Source organism: Saccharomyces kudriavzevii (genome assembly GCF_947243775.1).
Source record: "Saccharomyces kudriavzevii IFO 1802 strain IFO1802 genome assembly, chromosome: 12".
In the NCBI taxonomy this organism is placed as follows: Eukaryota; Fungi; Ascomycota; class Saccharomycetes; order Saccharomycetales; family Saccharomycetaceae; genus Saccharomyces; species Saccharomyces kudriavzevii.
In genome coordinates this window covers 1,005,451-1,021,565 of record NC_079283.1, presented here as the reverse complement: position 1 = coordinate 1,021,565, position 16,115 = coordinate 1,005,451, and the positions used below count along the sequence as shown (strand labels likewise).

The 16,115-nt window shown below is 36.5% G+C and overlaps 4 protein-coding genes across 4 annotated transcripts; 2 read left to right on the top strand and 2 right to left on the bottom strand.

Annotated features, from left to right (window-relative positions):
* Positions 1 to 96: 96 nt before the first annotated feature.
* FMP27 (Fmp27p) lies at positions 97 to 7,968 on the bottom strand (the record flags this gene model as incomplete). The annotated part of the gene is made up of 1 exon (XM_056230078.1): positions 97 to 7,968. The coding sequence occupies one exon, from the start codon at positions 7,966 to 7,968 to the stop codon at positions 97 to 99; it is 7,872 nt and encodes a 2,623-aa protein (XP_056084033.1).
* A 985-nt stretch (positions 7,969 to 8,953) lies between these two features.
* Positions 8,954 to 10,141, top strand: RIF2 (Rif2p; the record flags this gene model as incomplete). The annotated part of the gene is made up of 1 exon (XM_056230077.1): positions 8,954 to 10,141. One exon carries the CDS (start codon positions 8,954 to 8,956, stop codon positions 10,139 to 10,141), a length of 1,188 nt encoding a protein of 395 aa, XP_056084032.1.
* Positions 10,142 to 10,572: 431 nt separating this feature from the next.
* On the top strand, positions 10,573 to 12,675 carry SST2 (GTPase-activating protein SST2; the record flags this gene model as incomplete). The annotated part of the gene is made up of 1 exon (XM_056230076.1): positions 10,573 to 12,675. One exon carries the CDS (start codon positions 10,573 to 10,575, stop codon positions 12,673 to 12,675), a length of 2,103 nt encoding a protein of 700 aa, XP_056084031.1.
* A 504-nt stretch (positions 12,676 to 13,179) lies between these two features.
* Positions 13,180 to 15,846, bottom strand: LEU3 (leucine-responsive transcriptional regulator LEU3; the record flags this gene model as incomplete). The annotated part of the gene is made up of 1 exon (XM_056230075.1): positions 13,180 to 15,846. The coding sequence occupies one exon, from the start codon at positions 15,844 to 15,846 to the stop codon at positions 13,180 to 13,182; it is 2,667 nt and encodes an 888-aa protein (XP_056084030.1).
* Positions 15,847 to 16,115: the final 269 nt, after the last annotated feature.

The window sequence follows — 16,115 nt, the reverse complement described above, 5'->3', positions numbered from 1 at the left end:
AAATACAAACGTAAATCAAACTAAATTTTATAAAACTAAAGTTTCAAGCATGGAAAATAACTAAGTAAAAAAAGTACAATTTTTTTTTGGTTATTCTTAACGAAGCTCTTCAGGCTCCGTGAAAGACTTATAAGTTGTTAGTTGCTTCAATGGTTTAGTATCGTCGGTCATTTTATTGGCTTTGGAATTTCTTCTCAATTTATTGCTAATAAACCTTCCAGTATGTTTTATCAAAACCTTTATCAATACTTTCTTTAAGGCAAGTAACAGATCCGTAACTCTCAATGTTTGGTTAGCTAATCTTAGAGTTGGAAAATTGAAAACAAAGTTAGTAACATTGGCTAACCTCATCTTACCTCTACCCTTATAACTGATGCAAAGCTTAAAGCTGTTTAATTTCAAATCTTCAACAATCATGTAATCGCTTGACCTCTTTAACATTTCATTGAAATCAGGACTAATATCCTCTGAAAACTCGATTTTTCCTTCTTCTGATTCAGATGATATCATATCAAAAATACTGGAAGCTCCATCATCATCATTTCCGTTTTCATCAGACATCAGTTCTTTTAACGACAACCATTCAAATATTTTGTTCAGTCTGTCTTCTTCTAATTTTACTGTCAAGCCCGACAACGTAGTCTCAACATTCTTAATAATTTTGATTCCACCTACAGGTTTATCGACATCCCAGCTTATCTGTACTAACGGCATATCGTTCGTCGACGTAACCGCATTGTCAGCGTTGGGTGTCAAAGGTCCCAGTAAACAATGGTAATTGATATTTTCCTTCAGGTCAAATATTTGCATCAGCTTAACGGTGACAGTATTCTTTCTTAGTCCCATTGCGTGCTGTACTCTGTTAAAGTTTAGCTTCGCCACCGCGACGTCCAAAAATGGTTTTCCGTTTTCCTCTAACAAATGTAATAGAGTTTCATTAACTTTAATATTCCACAGTAATGTTCGGTTAACGTGATTGTTTCCATTTGAAGTGAAAATTTTCATTAAAATATACAGCCTTAATAATTGATGCATGCGCTCGTTGTGGAGATTGAACAAATCAAGCTTGCCGACGTCATCCAGCAAGCTTCTTTTAAATAATAGCTCCTTCTCAACCACGGCAAGAATTTGCTCGCTATTGTGCAAATCATTTACCAGTTTTCTAGTTTGAACTGTATCATAAATATCGTAACCAATTATCAGTTTCTCAATATATTTCTTCAATTCTTCATCTTCGGGTTCGATATATAAGAACAACTTCATGACCATCTTTGTAAGCATGAGGTACTCCTGAGAATTCAGCTCAACATTAACTTGAGGAACGTATCCGCAAATTTTGTCCTCAATTTTATCTTTTAAAGAGTCATATCTAGCGGAAACTTGTGAAAGCTTTTGGTGCTGAAGCAAGGCAGAAATATTTTTGACCACTGCTTTCTTTTCTAAAGCAGAAGGCTCGAATCCTAGTTCCAAACCCAACCATGGTGGCCATTGCTCGTCCTTATGTTGGCCATAGGAGCTCGATCCAAAGTAGAGTTCAAAAAATTCTTCATAATCCCTCTTATTAAATAAGAAAGCATTAGCATTTCCAAATAAAATTCCATATCTTTTTAGAAAAATGTCCTGCATGTACGTGTTACTGGTGGTGTTTGCGTCAAATTCTAGAGTCTTAAACATGAAGAAAGGTGATGAAACTAAAACACACGTTTCCGGGTTTTCAAGAGAGGTGAGCTGAATTTGTGGAGTTATGAATTGGACGAAAAACTTATGATGTATCTTACTTTTTATATCACAGGTTAGTTCTGTGATATTCTTTTCGAACATCTTCAAAAGATTTTCGGTAGTGAATTCTGTGTCATCGCAGCTATGAAATTGTCTGCCAATGTTTCCATTGTCCTCTCCTTCTGGTATTGCATCCAAGCTAGTCGTTTCCTCCGTCATTTCTCTTTGCTTTATTGTGTCCTCAAATTCCCTTAGGCCTCTGCCACTAGCTAGAGATGCAAATTCACTGGTCAAGTTAGCATGGTAGAGAAATTTAAGAACGGCGCTTCTTGCATCTTCATTCCATTTCAACAACACGTTGAATATAAAAAATCTATTCTCAAATTGCTTCATTGTCTTTTTGGTGGCTTTCAATAAATTTAAAGACTCAAAATGGAATGGCTTTTCTGTTTGCTCAGACCCTTGTTTCTCAAATATTGTCTCAAAGTCTTCGAGTAGTAATTCTGCGTTCTTCACACTGAAATTTGCTTTTGAAAGTAAATCCTTCAAATTTTCATCTGACATACCAGCGGTTCTGTTTTCTTCTATATTCTTCTCCAGTTTCTCTTTAAAATTTTTCAGAATTGTAACTCTTTTCTCAACTAAGTCTGCACGTAAAGATACATTATGCCCTAACGTACAGTTATGTGATACACGATTATCGAATGGTGTTATCGGCTTGCAAGTTTGAGGGTCGACTTGATACTTATCAGCATAACTAGCCCTCTTTTGATAGGCAAACTGGGGAGAGAAACCAAATGGCATGATTTTAATTCTTGGGACATAATTCTCTGGGTTGATGAAAAATGCGTCCTGAAAATCGGTTATATCGAGCCATGACATATCATTGTCGAATATATCATATTCCGCATCCTCTTTCTCTTCGATATAGTTCAATTTGGTGAACTCTCCACTTGCAGTCCGAACATCCACGTCCTGGCATACAACATCACCGGCCAAAAACTTTAATTTCATAACTCTTCTTCTGATATTCAACCCAGCTTGATATTCTGTCAAGACTTCTTTTCTTTGGTGTAGATCCATGACAAAATGAGAAGCCTTTGCCTTTAAACCAATAAATTCCGCAATCTTCGAGTAGTTCTTACGTAAAATTTGGTCAGCATCAGCATTGTGATACATGTAATTGATAAATAGAGGCGAGACGTCGGCATGGTAAGAAATGGTATATAAATGTTCGCCAAACTTAGGGCTGATGCTCTGCAGACCGAATAGGGGTCCCCTCCTCACGGGAAAGTTTCCAGAGAAGGATTTCCACCAGATGAAAAACGCCTTAAATCCATTGGGACTTAGTTGCATAGCGTTGTAGGCAGAATTTGAATTAGACGATAGGCCGAAAGACATATGAATGAAATCACTTCTAAATCCGGCATAGGAGTCGTGTTTTGAGAGGTTTCGAACATAAATGGGATTACATAAACGAGTCAAATAGTGTTTTTTTGACTCAAATGTTCTTTCACTCAAACTAGGACCCAGCCGTTCAAAAATAATACCCATATCTAGTGTCATACCTCCAGATAATTTTATTCCTGTTTTTTCGATGAATGATTTTTTCATAATTTCCTTGTCTGCTTTTTCATTTTTGCTCGAAGTAATGTTCAATAGATAATAAAACGAAGCGTACCTCTGCAAATTAGTATCGTCTTGATTTGGGATGAACATTGTATTAGTGCTAGGTCTGGACCATACTAGCAATGGTCTCGCGAAATAATTGGGGATGCTGAAATGAACCTTGTCAGCACTACAAGATAAAAATTTCTTGGGATCACTATCCTCGTTACACCTCAAATTAACATCACCATCAAATCCAACTATGAACCCAGCTGACTCGCCGCCAAGCATGTATGGACTTTTTGCGCCTTTCAAAGATATTTCGAATTTTCCCCTCCTTTTCCAAAGTATATTGATTTTGCCATGAAAAAGGTATCTTGTCTTGTCCCAGAAGCCCAGTTTGACAGAGGGGTCTAGAGGAGGCTTTGAAAAGTTATCTAAACATTGCATAGTTTGTTGAATGGCCGGTTGGTAAGAACCACCCCAAGTTACTCGTGTGGTATGCTTAGAGTTTATTTCAAAATTCAGGTCCGTAAATATCTTAGCACTAGTCATTGTTCTTGGGACAAGGAGAGAGTAGTATTTATCTGTGTTTTCAACGGTTACTGACGGAATTAAAGGAACAAATAACGTTCTTAGTTCCTTTTCCGATTGAAGAATGTCTTCTGTTATCATGAAATCACCATAAATCCTTGTAGAAATTGTCTCTTTACTTTGGGTGGAGCTTAATGGGGGTATGCAAACAAAAGGTAGGGGGTAATCTCTCAAATGCCATCTTACTTCGCTAAACTTCGCATCCAAATGCATAGGTATCATAATTGAATATTCTGTATCCTTTGGAACTCCTTTTCCAACATTGTAGATGAAGTTGGGGATGTTCTTGATACCACAGAAAGGCTTAATTATGTCGATATCAATATTCTCAATAATTAAGTTCATTAAGAATGGGTTAGTCGCAAAAGGCAAAACTTTTCTGTTGATATCTTTAGGTAATTTACTATAGTCAATAAATCCCCACAAGAAAGAAAAATTTCTTTCAAACTCACGGCGCTCTTTAACCTTATACTCTTTTACCCTTCGGATCCAAGAGTCGGAAAAGTTTTCTAGTACAGTATTATATGCTTTCTCAATCTCCGGTGAAATAAACTGGGGCATTTCAGCCTTGAAGTTGCCTCTTCCATTAGTATTGAAAGGTCTCGGGGTGAGAGGAATTTCAGGATCTGTAGCAGATTTACGTAAGACTCCCATTCCATTCTTTGTCCACAATCCTGTGCGGTGTTTTAGTATTACATTATCAATGGCTTTGAAATCATCTTTTACTTCTTTAACATTCTTTTGATTTTTGATTAAATCTTCTGAAATGCGTTTATTGAATTCCTGCAGTTTTGCAAGCCTTTCTCTTTGTTCTTGCAGACCAATCTGAAAAATAGTATTTAATTCAGCCTCTAGTGGATCATCAGAAATACTAAATAACCACCTTTTGGACTTTAGTTTGATTTTAGGCAACGATAAAGGTGTTTCCACTTTATGTGGGAAGATGATCAAATCATTTTTTGAAGTATTCAGGGAATATAACATCTGTTTGATACTTTTAAAGATGGTCGGAATACTATCTATTATTTTGAACATTTCGAATTGATGTGGGATAGAAAAGTGCCATGATTCATTTTCTAGTGTTATGGCGGATTTTAATTCTTCCCAATCCTGCAAAGAATCTAACTTTTCCATTTGTTGTTTCATCAAATCAATTTGTATGATCACTTTGAACCTGTCAATACAGGCCATGCGCTCCCAAAAATTTGGCTTTGTTGGAGACTCCACCATCATCCTGAAATATTGACCTGAAATTGAGATTTCGTTGCAGTTTTTTAAGGTGGCAAATGTGGAAGTTGGTTCAAACTTTGTCCTGAGACCATTAGGCAGCGCAACTATTTGACTCATATATTCTGAAGAGAAATTTATTTCGATCAACTCCTTCAACTGGCTCCACTTTATACTTTTCAGGCACGATTTTTTCTTTGATTCAGATAACGCAATGAAATATTGCTTGGTTTTAGACTGATGCATTTTTTGGCTCATACAACGTCCAAATATTTGGTTTAGAGTATGTATTCCAGAGACAGCCAAAAAAATGCTCATTAGTGATACCACCGACGTTCCTCTTGAATGATTTATTTGTAAAATTATCTTCGAGTCTTTTTCAATGCCACTGAAAGAGTCTGAATCTGGATAGAGCTTGATGACTAAATTGGAAACTTTCGAAACTGTCTTCTTAGAAAGTTCTTCACTTAATTCAGGTGTCTCCCCAATTATCGATGTAGTTATATCATTTATTAATAAGTTTATATTCCAAAAATGATTTACTTCCGTTGCATCGCTAGTTGATATATCATCTAAATCAGCGATGCTGGATTTGTGGTCAAAACTTTGTGTATTGTTATTTGTGAAGCTCGTGAGCTGACCGGATTTGACCATATTGGCATGATTTGATCCAATTTTATTATGCCATTGTGTTTTATCGCCAAAAAAGGCGATTTGAAATTTCTCGATTGTGTTGCAATATTTTCTTAGCTTACCACCAATCAAATCCTTTGAACTCTGGGAATCAACTGAAGAGAAAACTTCTCTCGGCATAAAAACAGATCTTGCACCTAAAGTGGACGATATATCCCTAATATTGACTTTGATATAATCGAAGAAATCGGGTAATTGCTGAAACACAAAATCGCTGAGTAAAATATCCTTTTGTCTCAGACATTTAGCCATATTAGAGCATTCCGTTTTCATATTTTGCAGATTAGAGGCAAACTTTTCATAAAACTCTTTGAAATAATTTTCTTCAACGTTGGTTAGCTGATCATCCAAATTATGTACTAATTCACTCAACATAACCATTGTCGGTAATTCAGATAAGTCCAGCATTAATGTGTCGATATCAGCATCCGCGGAACATAAAATATCCGGCAAAAGTCGAATATTTTTCTCTATAGCAATACTGTCTACTCTCAATATTGTATGCTCGTATTTTTGATGTTTTATAATGTGTTGTAATTTCATATCTAGTAGTTCAATATTCCAAAGACTTTCATAGAAAATCTGTTGTGTTTGCTGTTTCTCTCCCATAAGATCGTTGCCTAATGTATATCTTTTAGAGTGATGGCTTATCATAAATACGGAGAACTTACTTATGATTAGATCATCCTCATTATTAATAACAAATTTGGGATCATCCAGGGTAAACTTCATATTAATTAAGGGTAGGAAGCTCTTGAAATACTCAAACAAAATTCTCCGCCTTTTCAATAATTTTATGTGGGAATTTTCCTTTAAAATCTTGTTCTTAGGACAGGAGGATGTGAATACTTTGATATTTGACAGAAAGCATTTGATAAACGAAATATTTAACGGATCCATATCGATAGTCAACGAAGAAATATTTCCCTTAACGTTGAAAATAGCGTTTTCCAGCTGCTGGGGCTGTAAATCATTAGAATAGAAAAATTTTTGAGAAAATAAGTTAGTTTCACCAAAAACCGAAACATTTGGAATTTCGATTATTTTCAGCTGCTTGGTATTATTTTGATGCTTTCGATTCAGATTTACATATATATTGAATCTTGCCATTACGATACTAAATTTGAATGGAGAATCCTGCTCCTCGAAAATTAACGTATACCCTGGCATATCGTTTCTGAACCTAATGGAATTGAAATTTATATTGGAAATAAAAATATTGTAGCTGATGTATTTGTTCATCCCGATTAATTCCGGATGACTAGTAAGGGGTAAGTCCTTTATTTGAAGTTTATCGACGGTAATATTCAATTCTTTCAGAGGCCTGATCTGGTCGACAAAGTTCCCCATTGTATGCATGAGAGCATTTTTCATTTTAGTAATCTCTTCAATCTTTAGTTCATGATTAGCCCTTACAGTATTCTTTAAGTTTTGCAAAAGTTTCTCGTTGGACATTAAATCAACGTTTTCCTTATTCATGAGTAGATTTACTAAGTTCATGGGCACCTTCAAATCTCCTACCTTCAAGTCCAGACCAACTCGAAGGTCATCCTTCAAAGGATTTAATATATCGCCAATTGATAAATTTGTAGTTACAATGAAAATAGCATCAGCAACAATAACTTGATCATTCCAGAGTAGTTTTCTTAAAAAGGAATCGAATCGCAGTGACTTATTTTTTTTAGACTTGTCGATTGAAAAAAAAAAGCCAAATTTTTCAATTGTGATATCGTTATTAATTAATCTTGTATCTTCCATTACGATGGTGATCCCATTGAGCCAGCATTGCGAAAATGAAAAAATCTTAGAAGTGAAGAAGCTGCCAATGCTTTTGGAAGCTTTTGGAGGTTTTCTTAGTTCATTTTTCGAAGATTTTCTGCGAAGCTTATACTTGCTAAAGTCAATCTGCAGACCCTTGATAAATAACTTTCCCTCATAAAAGGCAAATCGAATAGATTTTAGCTTTACTGAGCCATCTTCAAGGGACACACCGCAAATCTGTAGCTTAAAAAGATTAATCCATGTTATATTTACGCCAAAAATACTTCTTATTAAAAGTTTACAGGTCCATAGGAGAGTTGTCACAATGATAATCCACTTGCAGAGTAAAATATTGATCTCAAACATTATTCGCGGTATATGTCGTTTACCCAGACTGAGGGGTTTTTACTATAGCTATTCTTTTTTTGGGTTTGAAATCGAAACGTTTCGTTATAGGATCTTTGGTTGCACTCACTATTCATTTTTTCATAGCAATAGTAGTCCCTTATAAAAGGGATTTACATCTTATATCGCCTTAAATGACTTTTTTGTCCAAGCACTAGAAACCCTTATTCACGCCTCCCTTATTTCCGTCTTTATTTCCGTACGATGGAAGATCTTCTTTACGTGTGGCGTGATATTCTTCATATCGGAGACACTTTGTAGCACAACAGAATAGCACATCCTAAAAAGGAGTACCCATGCTAATAAACTAGCAACAGATACATTCTCACTAGATTTAATTGTTGCTCATGCGGCTTCAAGTATTTTCGAGGTTCTTTTCTTGATTGTCTTCTCATGTTTTAGTAACTGCATGAAATGTAAAACCCTTCAAACAAAAAAGTTGAATTATTCAATCGAAACGATTGTGCATCATACATTCAACCGCATAATTTGGCGCAAATAGTAGCAAAAATAAGTAAGGATTGTTGAAGGAACATTATTGCCTTTTTGTCCTGTATTATGTACGTTAAAAATGACAGCGGCTATTTTTTTTTGGGGCCCCTTTTTTTATAATGGCTATGAGGTATAAAAGGCAGAAAACAAATTTCATTTATCCGTCTAACCTTTTCTTATATGCTTTATCTCTCCTTTGCTTCACATGCAAAAGCTTGCGTTTTTGCTTCGACAAAAAAATTACGACGGCTATTTATATCAAGTGTACTTATAATGACATTGCAGGGAAACCCGGCTTAAGATATCACAGCATTTTTCATTCTGTTTTTTCTTTAAGGTTCCCCTTGATGTTGCCCAGAAAGACACTGTTTCATTTTAATCATCTAGTTTTGTAAGATTGCCTATACGTACAGATATAGCTATAAACACGGGCAGAGTCAAAAGTAGCTAGGCGATGCAGCATGTAGATTCCGACTTTGCGCCCATAAGAAAATCGCAAAAGGTTGTGGACAGTGACAAGATTGTCAGGGCAATAAACGATGATCTGGAGCATAAAAACTTCACGATACTGCGAAAATTGAGTCTCGTTCCGATAAAAGGTAATGCAAATAGCTCAAGAGTATCTAAGCGGAGTTCAATTGAGAAGCGGGTAAACCATGGCTTCTATCGAGAGTTTAAATCAGTTGCTTTGGAGGATTTAAGCGACAATTATTCCTCAGTGAGCTACATTGCAGGTTTAAATAAGTTTCTAACGAATGATCTTGGAAAGATGGAGGGCCACATTGTTTTCTTTAATCAAATTAAACACATACATCAATATGCCGATATTGATCGCAGAGTTTCTGAAATACTGTCATTAGTTGACTTAAATGTCGTAACTATTGACATGAACGACTACTTTATCAAAGGGATCTTTCCCCCAAATATATTAAGTTGCTACGCCAAGACAAGGAAGAAGTTCAGATATAAAGCTCAGCTAGATTTCGGAGTTAGTGGAAACGCTTCAGATGACACTTTTGACTTAATGATGATGATTATAAGAGAAATAAGTCAAAACTCGAGCCTTAATCACATTATTTGCTTCAGATTCGAACAGTTGGATGAATCATCTTCTTCAAATGTAATAGTTCCTTCGAAGCTCACAGAATTCAAGAGAATTTTATTATCTCTCCAAAGAATAAAAAACATTGCATTCAAGTTTCTAGTTTATTCAAATAATACTAATATTTCATCTCTTCTATTTACCACCTTCAAAAATGAACTTAAGAGGGAGCTTACCATATTTGAAATACCGGTTTTAACTTCTGTTCAAGTACAAGAACATCTGAAAAAAATGATAAAGTTTCCCTCTGATCCCGGGAACGAGTTACTGCGGTTGTATAATACACTCATTGCACGTCAGTTAGATAATAAAAAATCCTGTTTGGTCGAATTTTTGGAGTTTTTGAAAGACTTTCCCCATCCTTTTACCTACCTGTTCAATGCTTATACTGAGATCCTTGTACAAAGTAAAACTTTTGATGGATTACTAGACAGAATTAACAATAAGTTCACAATGAATAACTACCCACACCGCAGCTATAATTTTAAGAGAAATCAGCGTCTCCCACCGAAGGTGACTCGAGGTATACATGACATATAAAATATTAAGATCTTTCTATAGTCTGATGACCTGAAACAGGTAAGAAGATGTTCCGAAGAGTCCAGTGAAATCGCCTTTGTTGACGACATTCATATCGACGCCATTATGCACGCAAAGTTTTATTAGAGTGTCTTCAAATAATGATGGGTGTCTGGATGTTAAGTGTTTCATAATATCTGCTTTTGAAACAACGATTTTGACAATGATATTAGTTCAACAACACTTGTGTTTTGGTTGCCGGTGCGCTTGTCAAATGTTTGATGGTTGCTCATATTTATATCAGAGACCACATTTCAATCTCAGTCCCGTTTCTTTTCGCCTTTCTTTTGTTCTTAACATTGGGAGACATGACTAGTACAAGCTCCCTTAAATTTTTGCCGAGTATCGAACATATTACAGAGTTTAAAGAGTAATTGAAAAGAGCATTGGGAATGGTACATAAAAACAGGACTTTACATGAACTGTCTTCAAAAAATTTCAGTAGAACGCCTAATGGGCTGATTTTTACTAATGATTTGAAGACAGTTTATTCCATTTTTTTAATTTGTTTGGATCTGAAAGAAAAGAAACAAAACAATGATACCAAATTATTTTTATTAACACAATTTACTAAGCATTTCCACTTCACTTTCTCATATCAGGAAGCTATCAAAGCAATGGGACAATTGGAGCTAAAAGTGGATATGAACACAACTTGCATCAATGTTTCATATAACATCAAACCTAGTTTGGCCCGTCATCTCCTCACCTTATTTATGTCTGCTAAGCTGCTGCATACGCCACAAGACAGAACTCGTAGTGAGCCAAAGGAAAAAGTCCTCTTCCAGCCAACACCTAAGGGGGTCGCTGTTTTACAGAAGTATGTTAGAGATATTGGGTTGAAAAGGATCCCTGATATCCTTTTATCATCGTTCAACTCTATGAAACTTTTCACCTTTGAAAGGAGTTCCATAACAGATTCTATCATTCATAGCGATTATTTAATTCATATTCTTTTCACCAAAACGATGGGTGCTAAGCCAAATGTTTGGTCTCCAACAAACCCCGACGATCCATTACCTTGTTTGTCTTCGTTATTGGAATATACCAATAACGATGACACGTTTACATTTGAAAAATCAAAGCCAGAGCAAGGGTGGCAATCCCAAATTGAAAATATGGATATCAATGATTCAAAAAGAGTGTCGCCATTAGCACATCGGTTCTTTACCAATCCAGATTCCGAGTCTCACACGCAATATTATGTTTCTGATAGAGGAATTAGGCTTTTTCAAAACAAGGCCTTTGGAACTTCCAAAAAGATTACGATTAAGTACACCTTTACAACAAAGGCTATATGGCAGTGGATAATGGATTGTACTGATATTATGCATGTCAAAGAAGCGGTCTCGTTAGCGGCTTTATTTTTGAAAATGGGGCTGATTGTTCCAGTTCTTCTACAACCATCACGTACTGATAAGAAAAAATTCCAAATTAGCAGATCTTCATTTTTCACCTTGTCTGAGCTTGGTTGGGATTTGGTCTCTTGGAAAAGTTGTAAGAGTAACAATGTACTGGCACCAAACAGTAGGCCCATGGGTCTAGATTTCACATTTACAGGTCATGTAACTGTTCGTGATGAAAGAAAGACACTTGATGAGAACGAAAGCTTTCCTCAGGACATACTTATTTCTTCAACCGACCACAGTCTAAATAAGTTTGACTATGTGTTGAATGATCCAGGCATGAGATACTTATTCAGACGCCATCTAGAAAGGGAATTTTGTGCAGAGAATTTGGACGTGTTCATTGAAATTAAGAGATTCCTTAAAAAAATGACTATTCTGAAGAAATTGATAGATTCTAAACATGGTAATAAAATAACCAACTTTAGTGCCTCAAAAAGTAATATCGTAAAAATTATTGACTCAGCCCTGACGAAACAAGCCAATGACTGCCTTGAAATGGCGTATCACATTTACTCGTCCTATATCATGATAGGATCGCCATACCAATTAAACATTCATCATGGCTTGCGTCAAAATATTTCCAACATTATGTTACATCCCCACTCCCCACTATCGGGACATTTCCCTATTAGCCTGAATTATTCACTGCTTGAATCTACCGAATCAAGTTCTGCTTCATTCAGTTCCATGGACAGTACTACATTGCGTGAACCACCTGGTGTAATGCTGAAACCTTCGATAACTTTCTCAAACGAAGATTGTCTATATCAAAAAGAAGGATCCAAACAACAGTCTAGAGAAAACAAACCTGCCCCATTAACTTTGGCAAAACTTCATTCTAGCGATGTTCTCGTAGAAAATTCTCGTACGATTCTACAGGACAGATGTGATGACGTCAAAAATCACAGCGTAACCTCTTGCTCTTTACCAGCAACTTTAAAAGTTCTCAGAAGGCTATATCCCTTTTTAGAAGATGTTAGTGATGAAATGTATAAGCTGATGAACAATGATTCTTTCCAGAAATTCACTAAGTCGGATGTGTACAAAGAAGCCAGCACTTTAATAGAAATTCAAAAAAAGTGCTGATATCATTCAGATACATAAGATTTCTATTTCCTCTTTAATTTCTTCATACCAATAAGACCTTGATACCCATGCGCGCTATAATTGTTATGTTAGAATTATGTGTTGAAGTGCTTTTCTCGGATTTGTTTAGAAGTTAATAGCAATATGATTAAATAAAATCTATCGATCACATTATATACACTCCCTTTTGAAATAGCAGTTAAAGCATCCTATTGTGAGCCTACATTATGTTGGCGGCTCGGAATACTACCATTTTCAAAGATCATCTTATTCTGTACGATTTGATAACCAAAATAATATGTGTAAATAGCAGAGTTTTTACCCTTTAGCTTTCTTTTTTATGGATTTCTTTAAAGACAAATGCTTAAGAATTGAACAAGAAGGATGAAAGTATGCTGGAACTGAAACATGTATAAAAGCTATCTAGGCGCTCCTTGTAACACAGCGTCGTACGAAAGTTTTTCGGGGATATATATTATGTTAAAAAATGTCAAGTAAAGGTTTTCAAACCTTGGGATTGAACGCAAATTCGTTCATTAAAATATCAACATCTCTCCAAACCATATCGGATTCCCAGTTATCCCAATTCGCCATGATGGAATTAGGTGATTCTTTGTTTCCACTTGCAGCAGGATGTTCTTGGACTAAGGGATACGCTTCCAAGAGAGAGTTGGTCTGTGCCGTCTGTTGTGCGTTTTCTTGCACTTGTGCCACTGGAAGAGATGGTTGACTTGCCAAGTGTTCAACGTCCGCCGCCATTGGCAAAGGCTCATTAATAATGTCAAGTTCCTTTATTTCTGTAATAGCCTCGGAATCTAGCTTCGCACGATTCAGCTGCTCTCTGGGAGACATTTTACTCAGGATACCTCTGTATGATATAGTATTTGCTACTTGACTATTTGGGGTTGTCAAGGAGCTTCCGCTGCTGGTAGAACCCGCATTGATCGGATTTGGGTCAAGGGGAATGGTTTCAATGATCCTCCTTGCCTTCTTTTCTGGATGTCTAACATTAGTAAATTTCCTAGTTCTTATTGGCTGGTTATCCACACTTTCTGGAACATTACCGGTCAATGCTTCCTCCTCCTCTTCCTCCTCTTCCCCCTCTTCGTCTTCTTCTTCTTCGTCTTCATCTTCCTCATCGACGTTATATGCCGTAGAAACCTTTGTTTCTCTTTCTAATTTGGCCATACCACATTTCTCTTTCAAGATATACAAACAATCAAAGAAGACGTTTACCGACATCCTGGACTTTATGGTAATCCCCAAGTTGAAGTCATTTTCCAATTTTCCCTCACATTCCTTTTGACCGTTTTTCCATGCATCGTACATATTCGCAAATAAGCTCCATATACTTCGCATTATCCCAGATGACCTGTATGCCATATCATATTTCAAAACTGAGGCGTTAAATGTTAGCGAAATTGCGTTGTTGTAAGCCTTTTTACCGGAGTTAATGTCTAGCATCGAATGAAGTGATGAATGTATGAGTTTACTAATAATACAGGCTGATTGCCATATGTTCAACACGAACAGCCCTGGAAAGTATTTGATTATAGTAGAGTCATGTTCCCACATATTATTGGCATGTATAAGAAAGTTTACGGCAGCATTATAAACTTTCACTAATCCACGCTTTGTCTCAAAACTCGTGTCGAGTTCGATTACAGAATACGATCCCTGATAAATATTTCCATTTGATTTTCGGGCATTCTGAGACGTAATATCAGTGAAATAATATGTTAACAAGTGGACTTTTGCCACTAGTAACAGAAATTTTCTAATATCATCTAGATTATTTTCTTCAAGACTGACTTCTAGCTGGCTTAGCTGTTGATTAAGGACGTGCAGCAAGGGCTGTTTTTCCTCTTGACTTACCATCCCCGTGGCACTTGCCGGGGTGGAGTTCATTGTGTTTACGATTTGGTTCTCAAATCTTGCAATTTGGGCCATTTGTCTTAGTTCTTTTGATATATCTACCTGACTTTTCGAGTTCGACATTCTGGTAGAGCTTATTACTATGTAGTCAAAGGAAACATAAGCTGGAAATCCAAACGATGATGCCACCGTTTGAGATACTACATTGCAGCAAATCCAAGTTCGTATCTGCTCGTTAACTAACTCCAAATTTGCAGAAGCATATTCTTTCGAAAACCCAGCACAATTTAACCCCACTCGGAGCGCCTGGAACATTGCCGTCCCTATGGTATTCCACGAAGTGTCAGCGCTTAACGAGGAAGTTAAAGGGGGCCAGAAAGTGTATAAAAGAAACGCTTGTACCGAGTACACAGATGCTACGTTTAAAACTGGTTCGTCATTATCCGATGGAGTATATCGGATGATTGGGGAAATGGTAATTTCTGATAAAACGGACTTTACCAACACAGACAATCTAGTCATTAAGTCTGTAGCTCCAAATTTTCGCCTCAAACCAATGAGCAGGATGACCCAGAATAAGCATGGAGATAAGTGATAGATCCGTTCTGCTCCTTTTGAAAGGTCGACTACCGGTAAAAACTGATGATATTTAGTCGCAAATTCTTGAAACAACTCAGCAATATCGCTGCTTGACAAATATACATCACCTAGACTTTTAGGCAAGCACTTGAGTTGTTCCTCTGTCATGACGTTTATGGGTTGCACATAATCAGAGTTTGTCGATGGACTTAAGAGTGTTAAAGGAGAAGAATCAGTGTGTTTTCTGTTGGTATTGTAAGCAATCGGTTCTCCTCGAAGTGTTCTATATGATCTTGATTCTATATCTGTCGACTCGAACGCACTTTTCCTGAGTCGTTTTACTTTTTCCTTCGTAAAGTTGCTATTATCTAAAACAATCTCTTGTTCCTCCTCAATTTTCTTCAAAATTTCATCCGATGTTAAATTAGTCAAAGTTCTAGTAAGTTCCTTAAATCGTTTTTCGATAGCTTCATTCCTTGCCCTCTTATAAGTTCTTCTAAAGTCCCGTTTTAAAATGCATGGGACATTCTTTTTCGCACATTTAGTACATGGTCCTGGTGCTCTTTCGTGAGCATCGCATTTTGATTTCTGCTGCCGACATTCCACACAGGCGAACTTCCTCTTCCTGGCAATCATCCCGGCCCTGTTCTTGTTTTCACTGTGGCTCATCTCACTTCCCGATTGTGAGGTCGCTACGGAATCAGATCTTCCTTCCATGAAAACTTGTAATAATATTCTTCAGCAATTTATAGTGAAGGCAGGTTAAACGTACGTCAGATAGCCAATAGTTCTTGGTAGCTATGATACCTTGAATATCTGATAACCCTATATTATGATACTCTTCTATTGTTGTGCTTATTACATTTCTTTTTCTACTTTGAAAAACTTTGAAAAAGCGCTGTGTTAGGTGATGGATGGGCGGCATCTGATCGAAGAAAAGGTTCAACATAGTGAGCGCGAGTCATTTTGACTAACTTATTATTACA